Genomic DNA, 21,906 nt, shown 5'->3' with positions numbered 1-21,906 from the left:
TGTACAGAGCCGCCAAGTAGCAGGAATAATTCGGCTGCATTAACAAATAGGGATCATGCTTAAGCTCCTTGTCCTCACAGACACACCCATTCCCTGCCCATGCTCCATTCCTTTTTGCTCCGTATGCTAGCAAATAAGGCAGTGGCCACACAAGGGGGTTTCATTAGTATCACTAGGCATGGAGGATGATACGTAATGCTTAGCCTTTCTTGCACCCCGATATAGCTAGCTTCCATTCACATTTGCACTGGCGTACAATAACCTTGCACAACCTGCTATGCCCCATGAACAGACTTTTGAGATCAGTGCCAAATGATTTCATATTGGGCAAGACCACAAAGCATCCAGTCATCTGCCCACCCTACTAGTATCCAGAAATGCTTATGAGCTGGAGCGTGAAATATTTTGTAATGTCAGGCACTCATCAGAGAGGCCGAGGATATGTGAACTTCTGCACTCTATCAGAGACTGAGATATCAGGTGCACCACAGGTGCTGTTCTCCAGAAGATCTTACCCATACAATCATACCAATACAATAAAGCTCATAGAAATGAATAGCTGATAAGGGAATAAAGCTGTTCTATTCTTCACATTTATATTAATGTTATACACAGGATAAGACTTAGCATACCTTAATGAACTAAAACAAAAGCAAGAGATGAATTGTTTGCCAGTGGTTTGCTGATTGCTATAAATATGCACGCATTTTCTAGGACATTATATTTGTTTAATCAGGTGGTATATCTAATAACGCCTACTAAACAGAAAAATTAAAGCACAGATCAAAACGTTTTTTAATCAAAAATCTACTTAACTCTAAGTCCTTCTGGATGAGTCAGCCCAAATGTCCGGACTAAATTCTGTTCGTGACGGCTCGAGAAGTCTTTCCATGTGCCGAAAAGATACAGAAATAATGGCTGAAATGTGAACTACATAAATCTGTGCCAATGTAAGGCTAAGAGTAAAACTTGATTCTTGTTTCTGAGAAACTAAGTGGAATCAGCTCTGCCAAACCAAGCTGACTCTTATGATCACATGGGATGTGCTCAGCCTATTCAGACATGGAGAAATAACATGTGACTTCTCCCATGTGATCTAACCTAGCAAACCACATTCAGATGTGAACTACAGAACAAACAGCAGCCTCCAAAAATATTCAGATGGGGGGGGGAAATCTCCAAAAGTGCATATGGACTGTTCAAAGTCAAGGACAAAATGTGACCATATTGCTGTTAGTTTGGGTAAGCAATTTGAAATACAACCAAGGCAGACTGGAAGTACTTTTGTAGTTCAAGCTGTATAGCTCTAAAGATGACAAAATCAAGAAGATTGCAGCCACAAGGAAGAACAGATATGCTTAAATAATGAATGATTCCATAAAACCAAATGAAAAGCGCCTGATTTCACCTGCATTAGCGCCTTTGATCAATATAGGGAAAAATCTAATTTAGGATTATTGAGAACATCTTGTCCAGTGGTTAGCTCTGTGGTAGAATCTGGCTACCCTCGAGAAGAGAAGTACTTTATGCATCATGTAAAAACAATCAACAAGTGATGAAGAGCTACTTCTGTAGCAATTTCAGAGATGGACAATCTGGAAGGATAAAAGCAGTAATAAAAGTCTCATTAACAATGATGAAAGGACAGTGATATTTGAGTTATGTAAAGTCCTATCAGGGAAGCATGGGGGAATATTGATTAGTATTATTCAGTGTGCAGGTGTTCCAATTTCTTTCATCCTAACGAGATCTACTTCAATGGCTTGTCCTCCCCGACATTGAAAAAGCTTTTGTTTGTTCTTGGAGGAGGCTGGAAGGAGGCGGGGAATGCATATGTTGTTTTAGCAGTTTTTTCATGGCTCTCCACTACAGATATAATTGCCATACACACCCTATCGAAAAACCCAAATCAACAAAATAATAACTTTCCTGGGATTAGGAGGTGAAGGTTCCAGGGTGGGTTGTTTGTTTGTTGTAAAAAAAAGCTACATGGCTTTCATTTCAGGATTGGGGCCTTAGTTTGGATTTAAAGGTGAAAATTAATGTAGATAAAGGAAGAAAGTCTAGGTCACTGAATTATATCAGTTGCATTGCTACATGCGACCTGATATCTACTTAATTATAAATTCTTTAGGGCAGGGATTGTCTTTTTGTTCTGTATTTTCACAGCACCTATCACAGAGAGGTCCTGGTCCGTGACTGGGGCTCCTAGATACTACCTTGGTGTAGATAATGCTTTTATTCTATGAAATATGAATTCTACACTAGAATAGATGTATTGGTTCCAAAGAACTGGACCAGTTACATCAACAATAACTTCTTCCCCCAAAATCTCAGGGCATTAGCTGCTGGCTCTCCACAGGCTGCTCCTTGGTCTTTGAGTTCCTTCATATGCCTCAGTCAAACTCATTATTAATCCCACTGGGATTCCTTAATTAGCACAGCCTGCTTTCCAAAAGGTCCTTTCTGGAAGGTCTCAGACAGTTCAGTTCTTTTTCCTTGGTAGGTTCCCCAAACTCCTCCAGGTCCTGGCAGCTTCACTCTTATGTTTCCTTTCCTTGATATATCCCACAATACCCTTCTCTGTCCCCACACTGCTCCAGCAATTCATTCTTTTTCTCTTCCATGTCATTTTTGAGGAGAGTGGAAGGTTTCACTTCCAGTTGGATAATAATTTGGGCAGCAAGAAACAGCTCTTTCCAATTGCTTCTCTCAGTGTCAAATTTTGGAAATGTTTTTGCAAGTAGTTACCAAGTTGCACAAAGCTATATTGTGTGCAACCAGGAATAACATTTTAATAACTTATCAGACAACTTAGTGCAAATGATTCAAAATGATCTCATTCAATCTGATTTTATTATGGATATCAAGCTGAGAAAAGGCAAGTAATTGTAGGACAGCATGAATTCTGGCGTTTGAGAACTATCTCACCTGTTACATTTTGTAATGTTTCTCTAATAAGAAAATGTTCTTCTCGATGGGTGCCACGAATGCTGTGCCATCGACAAATATATTCTCTTAGCCTAGGAGTCATTAGCAGGCCTCCCCCATATTAGAGAAGATTTTTTTTGCCACTGCAGTTCTTAAAGTAATTCTGCTTGAACCATGCTTTCCTTCAAACCCAGTCATTTGTCTCATTTGCCTGTTATTTCTTTCTTGTGTCCTAGACTATGAGCTCCTCAGGGTAGAATCATAGAACCACAGGGTTAGAAGGGACCACAAGGGCCATCTAGTCTAACTCCGTGCCAAGAAGCATTGTAGAGATTGTTATTTACTATATGACTGTTGTACTATATGATTGGGGCCCCAACCTGGATCTGTCTCTGTCATCTAGATTGGAAACTCCTTGTGGGCTGGGAATGTCTTTATTTTCATGTCTTGGGTAGCACCAAGCACATTCTCTGTGCTTTACATATAATCAGATGTTGCAATGCACCATGGCCATACACCAATTGACAATGTGGCCATCTATGAAATCACTATAGCAAAAGGGAATAGAAGTCATAACTCTGAACTCCAAAAAGAACACATCACTTGACCTGGCTTACAAACTCCTGTTACCCATGTAGGAGACCTTAAAGGGCTTGTACCATATTGAGGTCAGGGTTCAAGATGTCATATCCTCTTGTACGTTAGTCACTGGAAACAGGAACTGGGCTACTTGGATTCCATCCACTAAAAGGTATACACAAAAGCCAGAACATGGCAGTATGAAAGCACAGGTTTAGTTTGCCATGTATCAGAGAAAGAAATGAGTTGTTCGTCGTTAACATCGGATTGGAAGTGAGCTCCTGGGTCATTGAGACCAGTCCCTTGCTATCTAAGGCAATCCTGTCACATAATCATATAACAGAAATGATGACAAAATAAAACCCCTGCAACAACTCTGCAGTACGTGACTCTGGTTTACTGAACTTCTGTTAACTCCCTTTGCCTTTTAACAGAAGTTCAGTGAATTTCCCTGGGATTATATTGGATGAGAATGCTTGTCAGACCAGCTAGCTTTAAATGAGTATCTCTTTGTTGCGCTCTGTAGTTGGAAACCTTGCCTGTTCAAGGCCCATGGGATGGATTCCCTGTTGACACACACAAACAGGGTTTGGAAAAGTCTCCCTGTGGATTTAGAGGCCTTTGCATAAACAGACTTTCCTTGAATCATTTGTGAGCACTGCATTAGAGAGTTCAGGGGGCAGGAGGTTTCATTCAAAGGAAGAGCCCTCTTTCTGACATAGCGGGTTACAATTTGCAGCATAAGTTCTGCATCTGCATTAAGGATGCTCATCCTCCTGTATAGCTGATCTCGAAACATTCTCATGTTTCCAGGCAAATGTTTATAGGGTTGGCAGCTAGAAACTGAGTGGGAACATGACTTGGCTACACTCAGCAAAAACTGGGGCTTGGATCTGTGTCCAATGAAAGCTTTGAAAGGAGAAAAGTGGCTCAATTGCATGTTGGCTATGTAATTAAACACAAAAGCATTTCAGGGGTATAAGTGAATAACTCCCTAAGGTGTACATAATCTGAATATGAGATATGCATTAAGATTTGTAAACCGTAGTTTTTCTCTTACAGATGCTGGTTTGGAAAGGAACCCGGGAAGTACATAGATTACATATATCAAGGCCCAGTGATCCTCGTCCTTCTGGTAAGACTGTGCGTGGGACTCAGAGGATGGCTATTGGCAATAGTGAAATGATCTTATAGGCACCTGCTGTCTTCCATGTGTAATTAACTAAAACAAAACAACACGTGAACAAAACCTGGGGAAAAGATCTGAGGGTTTCAGAAGAGAGCTCTGAAGGCAGTTGCATTAGGTAACGTGCTGTGAGCTGGCACCTGATTGGTTAATGAAGAGCCCAATGTAGTGTTAACAGGCTAGTTTGTTGCTGCCTTACAGTGCTTCCTACCGGCAGACCTTTAGCTGCTGTTAGCCTTGGTTTATGCAGCAGCTGGTGCAAACAGGGTTGAGTCCTGCCTGACAAAAATAGAACAATCTCTCCTCCCCTCCTCCACATACGCATGGGTCTAGGTGGCACTGGACGGGAAGGGGGCATAGCCAGGGTAACAGTGATGTGCAGTTTCATCACATCCCGGCTACACCTCCTGGGGTGGGGCTTCCGTGCGGCCCTCCATGGAAATTCCACCTGCCCTGTGCTGGGAGAAAATTCCGCTTTATGCACAGGTTGCCTGGATGGTTCCAAGAGATGCAGCTGGCACCTGCCTGTGCCAGCCATGATGAATCTAGCCTCTCGTTTGTGTCCATCAGTTAAATGCTAAGTTCTTGCATCTTCACGCTGGTGGCAGTTGTGGCTGTAATGAACCTATCCCCCAGGAGCTGGAATAAGCACTTAGAACTATGTGACTGGTCACGTGTGGGCACCGTGTGCTGCTTAAGCCACACCACAGTGTAGATGATGAAGGTCAGTATATTGCTGTTAAGATTGGAGGGTATGTCTACATTCCAGTCATAGGGTGTGATCGCAGCTCGGGTAGACATACCTGAGCTAGGTTTGATCTAGCTAGTTCGGGTACCAACAGCAGTGAAGTTGCAGCAGGCTGTTTCAGCATGGGTTAGCTGCCGGAGTAACTACCCAGGGTTCCAAGCAGGCTTGTACAGCCTATGCTAAACTTCATGCTGCCATGGCTTCACTGCTACCTGTACCTGAACTAGCTAGTTTTAAGCTCGCTTGACCGTCAGTCACCCCCCTTATTTCCTTGATTGCAGTGTGGCGTTCCCTGAGGGGCAAAGAATATCAGAAATTCTCTCCAGTCGTCTCTGGACACCCATTAATATGTTTTTATACTCAATAAAGTATCAATTAATCTCCCTGAAATGACTTCCTCTAACTCAGGTGGCTGTCCATGTCCTGTTCAGGTTTCCTCACGTTATTTATGCAAACAGTGTACACATTATATTTCCCACTTAGTTGTAACTGGGGTATCAACACACTGTAGACACATTGGGCCAGAGTTTCTAAGGAGCGCACCTTTAGAGCTGCTCCGAAATTTTTAGTTTAAACGGTTTTTAACAAAAAATGCTGGTTTGGGGGAAATAGAAACTTTCAAAACTGTGTCCATTTAGACAACATATTGTTTTAAAAAACTGAAATGAAACACTCCATTAATGTGAAAAGCATCCAATTTCAGTGTTTTCAAAATGGACCTTTTTGACTTATTGTTTTGAAACAAAATTCGTTGTTTTTATATAAAAAGTCAAGTTTTGTTAAAAAGTCAAAATAAAGAACTAAATGTTTTCAGAATTTGATCATGTGGAAAATAATGAAACTTTTGGTTTTGTTCCATTCTTTGTTCCATTCCAGGATGCGAAAAATAGTTAAAATTGCAGCATTTCCTGTGAAAATCCAGTTCCTGCCAAGGTCTCTCAGCTCCCATTGAGACACTGAAACAAACTAGCTAAGTTCTTTTGGAAAATGCCTTTTTTAAAAAACAAAGTTCTCCCTCCCCCTCCATTTGTTGTTGGCATTATAAATTTTTGATTTCTCATGACTTTTTTGAGTGTTTTAATAGAAATGTTTATCAACATTTTTACTTACCAAAACTCTGTTTTTTGTTAAATGGAAAATGTCAAAACTTAGCAGAAGTTGCTGCAAATGTTCAGTGCCTCAAAGCTCTCACTGCAACATTTGTGGCCATATTTTCCCATCCAGCATACCAAGCTCTTTTGAAAATCTGGCCGTAGAAGTCACAATGGGAGTTGCTAGCCGACTAGCAGTTTTGAGAACTTTTTCCAAATGTTCACATTTTTCCTTTACTGAAAACCAGCTTTCTGATTAATGAACAATTTTGATTAAAAATTTCTATAGGAGAAATAACACCCAAAATCACAAAAACTTGACAGACTTCCATACAGTAGAGCCCCCGTTTTATGAACTGATCGAGGAGTTCAATTTTATTAATTTCTCAGTGTTACGAACATCTCAAAATTATAGTAGATGCGGTGCTTAAGTTGCTGTATGGTGCACTGCATCACTTTCTCCTTGTCCTTCAGACCAGTGCAAAGCAATTTCCAATTCATGGAGGGCATCGGAATATGAAGGGATGTCAATTTGTTGTTCACTGACATCACTTTCGCTATGTAGTTTTTATTTTTACGTTTTTTTCATTCATCAGACTGGTGTTCGTAACATCACGCTTCTCCTGTCCAGTAATATCACTTTTCTTTTTTTTTGCAAATTATTTCCATTTAGAGAAGTCCATTTTTCAACAACAACAAAAAATTTTATTAGATAAATATCAACCTTCTCTAATTAGCATCTCTCAGGCAATGCAGAATAAGCTAATGTGTCTTTGTTGCTGAAGCATGGCACTGGACAAAGTGTTTTAAACTGAGACTGTGACATTTTATTATCTTTACTTTGACAGCATTTGTAAATGCTCAGAGGGGTCATGATCTTGCAGCTGACTATGTGCAGATGCACATCTTGGCCTGTGCAGAGCCCCTCTGAAGTTTGTCCACATGTAGTCAATTGTAGGATCAATGCCTTGGGCTTGTGACAATTAGAAGATGGACACCTCTTGTCTCCATCCCCTATATAAAATATATTTACTTGGCATTTGTAAAGCACTCTGAGATCCTCTGATGAAAGCAACTACATAAGTGCAGTCTATTTTGTTGCTATTGCGTATGGTTTGTTTAGTAGCCTTTGGCAAGTACAAAGTGGATAATTATAAAATGGCAGATGTAATAGGAAGTTTAAAATTGAGTTTTCAGCTGGTAATTAAGCAATTAAGTCATTAGTTATTCCACTGCATTTACAGATGTCTAATCAAGTGATAACTAAAGCTCACAAGTGTTGCGGTTTTTGTTTGTTTGTTTTTAGATAAGGGAGTGTAGTAGATCTCATATATTTGGACTTCAGTTAAGCATCTGACACAGTAGCACATGGGAAATTATTAGCTAAATTAGAGAAGATGGGGGTCAGTACAAGAACTGTAAGGTGGAGAAGGAGCTGGCTAAAGGGAAGATTGGCAATGGGTTGTGGTGAAAGGTGAATTGTAGGGCTCCAGGGAGGTTATTAGTGAAGTTGAAGGATCATTCTTGAGACCAATGTTGTTCAATATTTTTATTAACGACCTTGGCACAAAAAGTAGGAGTATTGCTGATGATACCATGGTGGAAAGTGTCATCAATACAGAGGAAGATAGGAATGTTCTACAGGAAGATCTGGATGGCCTTGAAGGTTGAAGTGACAGAAACTGGATGAAATTCAGTAGCCCAAAGTCATGCACTTAGGGTCTAATAATAAAAATTTCTGCTACAAGGTGGGGGTTTATCTGTTGAAAGTCACAGAGGAGGAGACACAGAGGGTGTGTGGACTGATCACAAGATGACTATGAGCCACTAATGTAGTGTGGCTGTGAAAAAGGCAAATGCAATCCTAGAATGTATCAGGCAAGAAGAGAGAGGGGGAAGTATTAATGCCATTGTGCACGGCACTGGTAAGACCTCATTTGGATTGTTGTGTGGCATTCTGGTCACCCATGTTCAAGAAAGATGAATTCACACTGGAAAAGGTTCAGAGAAGAACTACTAGGATGAGCAGAGGAATGGTGGGCCTATTTTATGAACGGAGACTGGAAAAGCTTGGCTTGTTTAGCGGGGGTGTAGAGCTAGTTAAGCTAAAAGACAATATTGGCACAAAACCAAGTGCGCCAAACTGGCAATGAACAAATTCAGGCTGGAAATTGGAAGGTTTCTAACCAGCAGAGAGTGAGGTTCTGGAACAGCCTCCCAATAGGAGCTCTGGGGGGCAAACAACTTAATTAATTTTGAGAGAGCTGGACAAATTCATGGGTGCGACTGTATGATGGGATTGCTTGTGGTGGTAGGGGGAGGGCTCAACAAGCCTGGGATTCTTTTAAGGTTTGTTTTATGTTCCTAAAAGCTCATGCTTCAGGATTTCAGCTGGCCACCTGCAGGGATCAGGGGATTTCCCCCTCCCCCCACATGTATTCTTTTTCTTATTTTCTTTTTAATCTCCTTCCTCTGAAGCATGGGAGATGGCCACAGCTGGAGTTGAGACACTGAGTGAGGTAGGCTGGAGCTCTGAGATGGTACTGAACATTCTCACTCTCAGGTGTTTGGCTCGCTGGTTCTTGCTCACATGTTCAGGGTCTAACTGATCACCATATGTGAGGTCAGGAAGGAATTTTCTCCCAGGTCAGATTGGCAGTGACCCTGGGGTTGGTTGGTTGGTTAGTTGATTTGTTTTTGTGCCTTCCTCTGCAGCATGTGGGTGTGGGTCACTTGCCAGGATTAACTGGGTATAGCTCACTTAATTATTTCCCTGCTATTGCAGTGGCCTTAGGCACTGGTGCACCTCGGACCCTCCTATTTCCTGCCTGTGGTACGTAATAGTCTAGTCTCCTGTGGACTGTGATACTTTGGTCTAATTTAGGTTGTCGGGTTTAGTGTGCAGGTACCGTGTGGTGGTGGTGGCCTGTGACATACAGGAGGTCAGACTAAACTATCTGGTGGTTCCTTCTGGTGTTACACTCTGGCTCAATCTTAACTGAGTATAAACCTCTCCAACACCATGGATTTTTATACCATCTCCCTGGGGCTTTTTGGCACAATTATATGCTTGATGTAAAAACAAATCATAAGTGTTTGGGAGGCAGCGTGGTTGTGTGGATAGCACACTGCTCTGGGAGTCTGGAGACCTAAGTTCCTACTTCTTTTGCTGACTTTAGGGCAAGTCACTTCATCTCTTTGTGACCCAGTTTCTTCTTCTGTGATGAAGCTTGTCCTCCTTCATAAATTGCTCTGTGGTCGACAGAGGAAAAGTGCCATAAAAGAACTAAAGATATTATTACGATTTAACGTTACGTTTCTGACTTTTCCATGCTCATTTGATTGACTGTTAGCAAGTTGCTCTCCCACATACGCTGCACCCTGCTGCAAACACGAAACCTGGGATGGTCAAGTAGAGCTCAAAATAGCAGGTTCTTCTACGAGGAGGCTCCCTGTGGGTGCTCCACTTTAGGTGAATCTGCGCCCCTGCTCTTGTAATCGGACATTTTTAGTAGCAGTGTCTCATTGGTTTGCCCATGCGCTGTCCCTGTCCCGCGCTACCTCGGGGAGTTACATAGTGCTGTGAGACCAGTCCTCTCTCAGGTCCTTCTCTACCACCCTCAGCTTGAACGGAGCAATTGGCAGCACCTCTTTATCTTTAGTCTAGCTTTAACTTTAGAGAATTCATTAGTTAATTAATAGTTAACTACCCTATCTCTTCCCCATTTATCTATTTCTTTAAAAAAATTCTTATGAATTTAAGTTTCAGTTATTAGGATACTCCTTAGTGCAGTATAGTTACCCTCCCTCATGGAAGAAACCCTATTCTAAGAGGCATGCTTGGCTCCCTGGATTTTAACCGTTGCCTCACTTGCCGGTCATCACTTCCCGTTTCTGACAGGCATTCACAGTGTGTTCACTACCTTGGTGAGACACACACACCCAAAAGTACTCCCACTGCCACAATCTGAAGACCCGTGCCAGGAAAGCAAGGGGCCTACAGCTAAAACTCCTCATGGTGGAGAAGTCTCTGCGCCCGGTGTCCAATTTGGGATCACGAACCGCTCCTGGATAACGGTCTCCAATGGCGGCATCTGACAGAGGTTCCCCATCACTCTCTGAGGAAGAAGCACTCCTCCAAAACGGTGACAAAGAAACAGGCTCCGACCTCCTCTTCTTGGAACCTGTCAAAAAGAGATGTTCCCCGACCTGTCAGACCCCATCAGAACCGACCGTACTGAGACTGTCCACCTCTGAGGTAGCAAGACCATCCTGCATCACGGGTACCGTGCGAGCCAAAGACCATAAGCAGGTTGGCTCGGAAAAAGGCACAAAATGGAAACCTAGCATCCCTGCTTCGGTATTGCCTGAGCCACTCAAACATGCAGCACCGATCAGCTTGTCAGCACTACAATCTACGGCGCCACCTTCTGCCTCTATAGCGCATAGCGCATGGCCCTTGGCACCAGCAACCACGGTAAAGGCACTGCCAATAACACCCTCCTCTGTATCAGTGCTCTCGGTACCACAGCAATTTCTCCAACATAAAGACTTTTTAGTTTCCTTGGCACTGGAATCTCCACTCCCCAGTACTGACCTCACTCCAGCATGCTCGGTACCGTGCCAACTTACCACACCACCCAGATCAGCTCATCCTTTATCCAACGACGAGGAGGAGGAGGATGAAGGGGAAATCTACTTCTCCCATCACTTCTCACCTATCCACACAACTACCAGACCAGGTCCACTAAAGCAACATGAATGCCATCCCAGACCTGAAACTCAAGAATGGTACTGACACCCATGGATGCTTTCCCCCAGTGACCTTATTGGGACCGATGGGCAGCATATTGCCAACACTATCCTAAATTTCCCAATCCACACAGGGAGAGGTTGAGACATTCTCCATCCCCCTCTGTACCTGGACCCTCTGAACCTCCAGAAGAGGCAGTCGAGGAACTGGAGGAGACTTTGGATCAGGAAGTCATGCCAGCTGCCAATTTTCCATCTTCCTCTCCAGAAGAAGCTATCACATCCTCACCATCATTGGAGATTCTGCTGGAAGAGGTTGCTGAGTCCTAGCATAAGTTGTTGGACATCTTCCAGACTTCAATCTCTTCCATTGCCCTCCCAGTAAACGAGGCCCTTATGGACCGAGTCGAGACCATCTGGCAGACCCCAGCAACAATTCCGCCCACCTGCAAAAGAGTGGATAAAAAATACTATGTCCCTTCCAAGGGGATGAAATTTCTATTTTCACACCCTATGCCAAACTCTCTGGTGGTAGAGGCTGTGAATGAGCAGGGCAGACAACACCATTCCAGATCCACCCCATATGACAAGCGCTGGAAGAGATTAGACCTTTTTGGTCATAAAGCTTTTTCTTCAGCAACCTACAGTTCAGGATTGCACACTATGAAGAATTTATGGCCAAATACAATCAGTCCAATTACTCAGAAAACTCTGACTTTACTGAACACATACCTGAGGACAAAAAGGAACAATTTAAAGCTTTCATATCCAAGGGTCAACTCCTAGCTCGCATAGCTTTACAAGCTTCATTGAACTTCACAGTCATGGCAGCACGCTCCGTTGCCACAGCCATAGTAATGTGAGAAGCTTCCTGGTTCCACCTCTTGGGTTTCCCCAAAGATGTACAATCAACTGTCGAGAACCTCCTGTTCGAAGGCCTCCAGCTGTTTGCAGCCAAAACATATGAATCCCTTCACACATTGATGGACTCCAGGGTGACTCTGAGATCCTTGGGCATATACATGCCTACACAAAACAACAAACAGGGGAAGGATTACTTGATGGAAGGATCTAGATCTGTGCCTTACACCCAACCTCATAGGCAATATGACCTGCAGAGGCAGAGACCTGCAAGACGGAGAACACTCCTTTCTCAGCCCTCGACATCTCAACAACCTCCATCTAAACAACAGGGTCGAGACATGACACATTTCCTACTTTTTCTACTGCTGGACCCATCCGACACCATCCGTCCATTTGGAGACCATCTGACTCCATTCCACCCAGTGTGGTGAAATATCACATCACACAGATGGGTATTAGAAATCATCGAGATTGACTATTCCATCCAATTTATCTCTGTCCCTCTTCAGGGACCTTTCTCATGAACACCTACTGCGACAGGAGGTAAACCATCCCAAACACCTAGGTGCAAAACCAGCACAACACAAAGGGAAGCGTTTATACTCCCATTATATTCTAACCCGGAAAAAAATGGGAGATGGAGGACCATTCTTGACTTAAGAAGACTCAACAAATTTGTGAAGACCCAGCAATTCAGGATGGTCAGTCTAACAATGATAATTCCAGCCCTAGAACAAGGGGACTGGTTCTCAGCTCTCAACCTCCAGGATACGTATTTCCACATAATGATACATCCCTCACTCAGGAGGTTTCTCAGATTTGTTCTGGGAACAGATCATCTCCAGTACAAAGTACTCACTTTCGGCTTATATACGGCTCCACGGGTATTCTCAAAAGTCCTTACGGTTGTGGCAGCTCACCTCCACAAATAAGCAGTTATAATAGTCCCCTATCGGGATGATTGCTTACTCAAAGCCTCAACTAGAGAAGAGGCATTCGAAGCTACACAAAAATCCCCTGTGCAGAGACTAGAGTTCATCAGGACTACCTGAACGCTTTGGAAGCTACAGCCTCTCTGCCCCAGCACAGATTCACCACTTTTGTCAACCTAATCACTACAACACAAGCCAGCCCACAGACACGTCGCTTAAAATAAAGCATTGTCTCTTGTTTTTCATGTGGTTTTCCCTGAACTCCATCCAACAAAGGTGGTCACCCCAAGTGTAAAAGGGCTGTAAATTGCCTGTGGAATTCCCTATGCAGCAGAGAGTGAGTGGAATAGCCCCTCGCATCTATCAGCATATTGGGGCATAGCCAGGGAAGTGGGGATGCAGCTAGACTGCCTACTCTTGTTGCCATAATAGTCCCTTGGTGTCCATTGCAGCTGGCTGAAATTTAGAACAGCCCTGAGACTGCTCTAAACTGAGCCAGAGGCCAGCCTTGCCACCATCCAGACCATGAATCTGGGAAGCGCCACGCTAGATAGCGCTTGGGTATTCCTGCAAATTGGGCTCTTCTCATTGGCCTGTATTAGAGCTCTAATTAAGGCCCAGGTGAATACAAGACTAATTTCATTGTATAGCTGAGAAAGTTTGATACATTTTAGGAAATTAGGTGAGAAAAACTCGCCATCTTTGTTAATTACATAAAAGGCCACAGCTGCACCTTCGTTTGCTCAAGATATGAGGGTGCGTTGTCTTGGAATTTAAAATATATTTCTTAACATGCTTGCTAAAATATTCCTCTGATTGCAAAGTTGTGATTTTTGTTTCTATTCCCAGTTGAGTCACAGAATCATAGAATATTAGGGTTGGAAGAGACCTCAGGAGGTCATCTAGTCTAATCCCCTGCTCAAAGCAGGACCAACACCAACTAAATCATCCCAGCCAAGGCTCTGTCAAGTCTGACCTTAAAAACCTCTAAGGAAGGAGATTCCACCACCTCCATAGGTAACCCATTCCAGTGCTTCACCACCCTCCTAGTGAAATAGTTTTTCCTAATATCCAACCTAGACCTCCCCAACTGCAACCTGAGACCATTGCTCCTTGTTCTGTCATCTGCCACCACTGAGAACAGCTGAGCTCCATCCTCTTTGGAACTCCCCTTTAGGTAGTTGATGCTATCAAATCCCCCTTCACTCTTCTCTTCTGCAGACTAAATAAGCCCAGTTCCCTCAGCCTCTCCTCGTAAGTCATGTGCCCCAGACCCTAATCATTTTCATTGCCCTGTGCTGGACTCTCTCCAATTTTTCCACATCCCTTCTGCAGTAGGGGAACCAAAACTGGACACAGTACTCCAGTTGTGTCCTCACCAGTGCTGAATAGAGGGGAATAACCACTTCCCTCGATCTGCTGGCAATGCTCCTACTAATGCAGCCCAATATGCCATTGGCCTTCTTGGCAACAAGGGCACACTGCTGACTCATATCCAACTTCTCATCCACTGTAATCCCCAGGTCCTTTTCTGCAGAACTGCTGCTTAGCTACTCAGTCCCCAGCCTATAGGGGTGCATGGGATTCTTCCTGCCTAAGTGCAGGCCTCTGCACTTGTCCTAGTTGAACCTCATCAGATTTCTTTTGGCCCAATCCTCCAATTTATCTAGGTCACTCTGGACCCTATCCCTACCCTCCAGTGTATCTACCTCTCCCCCCAGCTTAGTGTCATCTGCAAACTTGCTGAGGATGCAATCCATCCCATCATCCAATTAATAAAGATGTTGAACAAAACTGGCCCCAGGACCAACCCCTGGGGCATTCCACTTGATACTGGCTGCCAACTAGACATCGAGCTGTTGATCACTACCCGTTGAGCCCGACAATCAAGCCAGCTTTCTATCTATCTACCTTATAGTCCATTCATCCAATCCATACTTCTTTAACTTGCTGGCAAGAATACTGTGGGAGACCATATCAAAAGCTTTGCTTAAAGTCAAGATATATCACGTCCGCTACTTTCCCCATATCATATGAGTCTTTCTCATAAAACATGTAGCCATAAATTGTGCTAGAGCAACTAAATATACTGTCATTATATGATGTATATTGAAGTCAATTCAAGCAAATCACAGCTCAAACATAATTTATCACTGCACCTTTAAAGGGCCATTGTGAGAAGTGCTGGATTGACAGCACTGAAGATTGAAGTCCTTCATCTAAGTGGGTGCTGTACAAGTAATGGTAGGAGAAGCTTCCTTAGCAATGTGCTGGAGTGCCTTTGCCCTGATATAGATAGGGATGAAAGCATGGCTCAGTCTCCATGCCTATTCAGTCTTGTCTTTGTGTGTGATGTGGATGCCTGGCCCTCTAAAAATGTAAGAGAGACCACAGTAAAGTTGTGCACAGACCACCATTAATCTGTGTGACAGCTTTCAGTCATTACTGATGAGCGGTGGATTGGAAACACAGGTTAATGGTGGTCTGTGCACAACTTTACTGTGGTCTCTCTTCCATTTTTAGGGGGCCAAACATCCACATCACACACAAAGACATGTCCACAGATAAGCCCTAAAACCCATTTTCAAAAGAGATGTAGGCACTTCGGCTCCTAAGACATGTCTACACTACAGCTGGTACACCAGCCCCGCTATGGCACTGCAGTGATGCTGCTGTAATGCCATAGTGTAGACGCTTCTGACATCAATGGAAGGGGCTTTTCTGTCTGTTAGGAGGCTTATTCCTTCACCCACTCACTTCTCTGGTCCTTCTCGCATGAACAGAGAGCAACAATTCCTGAAGTCCAAAGGTGCAAACAATTCGATGTTTATTGGGGTGAACTTCCAGCAAGCATGATTCCAGTTTCCTTCCTTAGTACCCTCCTTCCCAGCTCTGACACCACAGAGCCTTACACCTGTGTCCCTGTTCCCATTCCTGCCCTTAGCCAAACATGATTCCAATTTCCTTACCCCCATGCCCTGTTCCCATTTCCCCCACCCGCATGCGCACCTCCACCCCCCTACTTCCTGATTGACTGCAGACTATATAGTAAAACTTGAGTTCTGCTTTGCTATACCTTAACCAATCACGTTCCTGAAATTTAACTAACCAATCCTAACATATTGTAACATGATTATGTAACCAATTATATCCCACCACCTTAATTAGTTTACACCCACCAAAATTAATTATACAGCAGACAGAAACAATTACAGAACCAGACAGAGATTATACAGACAAACAATAGCAAAGTGGGAACTATAATGACAAAACAATACAGAAGTGAGGATTTCACATCCCAGCTATTGATAAGTGAGTTCTTGCCAGACAGGATGCTATCAAACTAAGTTTCCTTTTACATTTTCTAGGCACTTCCCTTTCTCTGGAGATGATAGGCACTATCAGGACAGGATTGTATTCCTAAGAGCCCAATAGCACCTTCTTTCAATGTGACTAGTTTGGAATGTGAGGATGTGACCGTTCGCTTCCCAGCTTATGGCTGCCTCTGTTGCTTAGCCAAAGGCCTTAGCCTAAGAACTGGGCCTCAGACTGTCACAGTAAGAGAAGGACGTTACACTGGCAGACAGTGATTTTGATTCTTTCTTTTATACCTCTATAACTAGACAAGTGATAAGAATACACCTAAATTCTTAGAGTATAGGCCTTTATAGACAGACCTGAATATCTATATCCTAACACTGTCATTGTAGCTAATCCATCTCTGAGAGGCAGTAGCTAGGTCTACCGAAGAATGCAGGCCGCATCTACGTTGGGGCTAAGGTCAACCTAATTATAGCATTTGGTGCAAAATTTTTCACGGCCCCATGTGATGTAGCGAGATCTGTCTAATTTTTAAGTGTAGACCAAGCCAAGGTCATGTTGAAAGTCAATGGGATTTAGGCTCCTAACTCATTTTGGGTACATCTACACTGCAATAAAAGACCTGCAGCATGGTCAGCTGACTCAGGCTCATAGGCTGTGGGGCTAAAATTTGCAGTGTAGACATTCAGGCTTGGGTTGCAGCCTGGCCTCTAGGACCCTGTGAGGTGGGAGGATCTCAGAGACCAGGCTCCAACCTGAGCCTGAACATCTACACTGCAAGTTTTAGTCCTGCAGCTCAAACCCTGTGAGCCCAAGTCCATTGACCTGGATTTTGAGACTTGGTGCCGGCGGTTTTTTTTACTGCAGTACAGACATAACCTTAGGCATTCTGAAATTTTTGTACCCTTTGGACCTGATCCACCATTGTCCTGTACCATATGCAATCAATCACACCTGTACAAAATGAGTGCAAAGGGGGTATGCAAATTGCTACCATTCTGATTTTGGATTTACCTTTACTGGTGTAAATGTCTGCAGGGCAATAGAGAATAAAGCCATCTGAGTCTTGTTACTAGTCCCCAGACCTATCCCGAGACAATGATATTTGATCCTTGAGTCTCAAGGCACTATGGTTCTGAATGGTTTCAGAGTAGCAGCCATGTTAGTCTGTATTCGCAAAAAGAAAAGGAGTACTAGGTTGTAGATCCTTGATCAACTAAAACCTCTCCAACGCATCATCAAGGATCTACAACCTATCCTGAAGGACAACCCATCACTCTCACAGATCTTGAGAGACAGGCCAATACTTGCTTACAGACAGCCCCCCAACCTGAAGCAAATACTCACCAGCACCCACACACCACACAACAGAACCACTAACCCAGGAACCTATCCTTGCAACAAAGCCCGTTGCCAACTGTGTCCACATATCTATTCAGGGGACACCATCATAGGGCCTAATCACATCAGCCACAGTATCAGAGGCTCATTCACCTGCACATCTATCAATGTGATATATGCCATCATGTGCCAGCAATGCCCCTCTGCCATGTACATTGGTCAAACTGGACAGTCTCTACGTAAAAGAATAAATGGACACAAATCAGACGTCAAGAATTATAACATTCAAAAACCAGTTGGAGAACACTTCAGTCTCTTTGGTCACTCGATTACAGACCTAAAAGTTGCAATTCTTCAACAAAAAACCTTCAAAAACAGACTCCAAGGAGAGACTGCTGAATTGGAATTAATTTGCAAACTGGATACAATTAACTTCGGCTTGAATAGAGACTGGGAGTGGATGGGTCATTACACAAAGTTAAACTATTTCCCCTTGTTTATTCCTCACCCCCACCCCCACCCCCCCGCCACTGTTCCTCAGACGTTCTTGTCAACTGCTGGAAATGGTCCACCTTGATTATCACTACAAAAGGTTCTGCCTTTCCCCCCCTCCCCCCCGCTCTCCTGCTGGTAATAGCTCATCTTAAGTGATCACTCTCGTTACAGTGTGTATGGTAACACCCATTGTTTCGTGTTCTCTATGTATATAAATCTCCCCACTGTATTTTCCACTGAATGCATCCGATGAAGTGAGCTGTAGCTCACGAAAGCTTATGCTCAAAAACATTTGTTAGTCTCTAAGGTGCCACAAGTACTCCTTTCCTTTTTATGGTTCTGAATGGTGCACGAATCATGCTTGTTTAAATGCTTTTTTTGTAGTTTTGGAAGCAATAGAAATGTTGTCATAAATTAAAATTTGAAAGATGGGGTCCAGATTACTCTTTGTTAGCTGCTTTTTGTTTGGATCTCAAAGCCAAAGGAACCCGTGAATATAAAATGCACATCCTGTATCCTGTGCCCCATAGCCTATCTCTTCATCTAGTAAATTATGAGAGAGAAATTGTTGTTCATCATTTTTTATATTTCTTCTTTGTCCCTTGATGCATCCCAGTCCTGGCAAAATATCAAAAGAGACGCAGCCCTGCAAAAAGTGTTTGATACTCTGAAATGCAATTTCTTGTGGTGCTGTAAAATAGGATCCTGTTAAATGTTTTCAGTTGGAATGTGTATACTAATCCCATTATTGGGGCTCAGACTAGCCTAGTCTGGTTTTAATCTAATGTCTCTGTCTGGGGGGATGGCACAGGAGGTGAAGGGTTGAGAGTCCATGCCAACGCATCAAATTTCAACATGAATTACCTGAGAAGTAATAAGACTTTATTTGATATAGTGCCTTCCACGCAGTCCATCTCAGAGGTGAACCATCAAAAGGTTACAAGAATATTGTAATAAACACGTGGCTAACAGTCAGTAAATGAGCAGTGGATTCAGTTGATTCAGCGTCTGATGGTGTAAACTAACCCCTGGACCCGGATTTGAATCACTCTGCAATATTTCTGGGAGCTAAGCGTTTGTTAAGTTTCGGTATTTTAAACCACTAGACCTCAGAGCTCCCCTGCTGCTTGGTTTATAACATTTAGACTGTTCAAAACGTGCTTTAGCTTTAACAGATTTCTTTATGATTGAGAATTTAGCAGTTTCCTGGCCTGTGCATTTTGGACCTAATTGAAAATAATTCACAGGGATAAATTCACCACTGGTGTAAGTATATAGGGAGATCTGGGTTCTAGTCCCAGCTATGCCACTGATCATCGTTTTGGCTTTGGGCAAGTTATGTCACTGTTCTGTGCCTCAGTTTCCCCATTTGTAAAATAGGGTTAATGCTACAGACTTTCCTTCGTAAAGTGCTCTGAGATTTATGGATACCAAGCACTAGAGATGAGCTAAGTGTTATTACGTTTATGGAGGGAGGCTTCCGTACAGCAATATGGAATTTGATCCTTGTTCTCCATGGTTTGCTTGAGATAATTTAAATCCATTTTCAAGTGGTCTTAATGACTTACAGATCTGCTATCAATTACTGTGTGTAATCTCACTTTGTCATAACATAAGAAGACAAGAGCAACATTAAATAGACTGTTTAATCGATGTACAGAGCAGTGTAGCAAATCCTCCATCATTTGGCATCTTTAAACTGAGCAGCCCAGATGTCTTTCTAAAAGAGACACTGTAGCTCAGCCCCAAGTTACTGTGTTTGTTCAGGAATCACTGAGTGAAATTCTGTGGCTTGTTATGCAGGTCAGACGAGATCACAGTGGTCCTTTCTGGCCACACTCTATAGCATTTCAGCACTGTGAAAAATAGTGATCCAGTGAGCTTATTTCTTTACTAGTTTTTGGGGTTAGTACAGCACTGTTTAACTGTGATCCCAAATAGGTCAGTGTTTGTAGGAGAGAGCACAAAATACAATGAAATCTCTTAGATTAATCAGGCCAGATAAACCCTGACTGAAGATAGAGCTAAAGTCAGGTAAGCAAAACAGAGCTGATGTTTGTAATACCAAGGAATATTCTGCGGCTTGTCTAATGGGGTTAAATTACAAAGCCGCGTGGCATTGACAGACATGCTACACACTAAGAAATTATGAACCTTCAAAAGATTTGGAGTAGTTTTGAATTCACATACCAGTTACCACTGTGTGACCAGCAGAACCCAGTACCTCCACAGACTTGCTGTGTGATCTTTCATCCATCACTTAGCTTCCCTCTGCCTCAGTTCCCATCTGTAAAATGGAGGTAATGGCACTTATCTGCCTCACAGTGATTTTGTGAGGTTAAATACATTAAAGATTGTGAGGCACTCAGATACTGTGGTAATATGGGCCATAGAAGTACCAGAGACAGGTGTAAGATAGGTTGGATGTTTTGCTTGATCTTGGTGCCTGGAAGTAGATGCTGTATGTGCTTCTGGGTAAAGCTGCAGTGGCAGGTTTGATTGAATTTTTTAAAACCATAATATTAAAATTAAGAGAAGAGGGAAAAGCATGTTTTAAAATTTTGGAATATATGTTCAGACAATCATCCAGAAGGTCAGAGACTTACCTAAACTTGTTTGATTTTATTTATTTATTTATTTATTTATTTGAGACTGCTCCAATGAGCTCAAATTCTCATGCAAACAAACTTTCTTGCAAAATTTCTGGTGCTTCTGCCCCCACCAATAAATCTCACCAAGAAGCCTCATGCTATTTAAGTACTTTCTGTCTGATCCTGGATGTAATCAAGAAGGGAATTAAAAAAAAATTTCAGAACCTCCAAAAGTTTTAGTTAAATGATGATTCTAAAACTGGACAAAGGTTCTAGTAGGGAGTGGGGGAATTGTCTGAAATAACCTGGTTCTCCCATTCCCTGTTGCCAGAGATACTGAAGAAGGAGTCACCAACTGACTTCCAGAAAGGGATCCTCCGATGTAGACAAGAATCTGCATCACATAAACCTTCAACTAGAGTTTTCTAAATTAGTTCTTGGTAGGAACCTTGTTCACTTCTCCTGTAGATGGTTTTGAACAATACAACACCTCACTTTTGCCATTCTAATCAGAGCCATCCTCTTCATATTCCAGAGATCTTGCTGTTCTCGAGCCTGCATTTTATAGGCCCCCCTCTGTTTTATATGTAGCATCTATGCCAAGTACAAATCGAATCATTAAGTCAGGTAGAATAGTGAGTCAGAGCTGACAAGTTTTGTACTTTAAAGACGGCAGCTGCTCCATTGGCAGAACAAGAGGCAGAGTTAGCCAGGTCTAAGAGAATGTCTTCACTGCACACCTAACCCAGGTTCTTACCCCAAACCCCTGTAGCACCCACACAGAAAAACCTCTGAGACGTGTTTGGAGGTGCTTTAAGTCAAGCTAGCTGATCTGGCAGGGAGTATAGAATCATAGAATCATAGAATATCAGGGTTGGAAGGGACCCCAGAAGGTCATCTAGTCCAACCCCCTGCTCAAAGCAGGACCAATTCCCAGTTAAATCATCCCAGCCAGGGCTTTGTCAAGCCTGACCTTAAAAACCTCTAAGGAAGGAGATTCTACCACCTCCCTAGGTAACGCATTCCAGTGTTTCACCACCCTCTTAGTGAAAAAGTTTTTCCTAATATCCAATCT

General features: G+C 42.9%; 1 protein-coding gene across 6 annotated transcripts in view; it reads left to right on the top strand.

Annotated features, from left to right (window-relative positions):
• CRHR2 (corticotropin releasing hormone receptor 2) overlaps window positions 1-21,906 on the top strand; it is a 246,317-nt gene that overhangs the window by 177,490 nt on the left and 46,921 nt on the right. For all 6 annotated transcript variants that reach the window (XM_073334745.1, XM_073334751.1, XM_073334747.1 and 3 more), the window contains one exon: window positions 4,573-4,645. In XM_073334745.1, the coding sequence (XP_073190846.1) occupies window positions 4,573-4,645 (73 nt within the window). The remainder of the gene's footprint in view (window positions 1-4,572; window positions 4,646-21,906) is intronic.

This window comes from Lepidochelys kempii, chromosome 2 (assembly GCF_965140265.1).
Source record: "Lepidochelys kempii isolate rLepKem1 chromosome 2, rLepKem1.hap2, whole genome shotgun sequence".
NCBI classification, from domain to species: domain Eukaryota; kingdom Metazoa; phylum Chordata; order Testudines; family Cheloniidae; genus Lepidochelys; species Lepidochelys kempii.
Note: the sequence above shows the minus strand (reverse complement) of the source record. Positions and strands in the feature narration are given on the sequence as shown.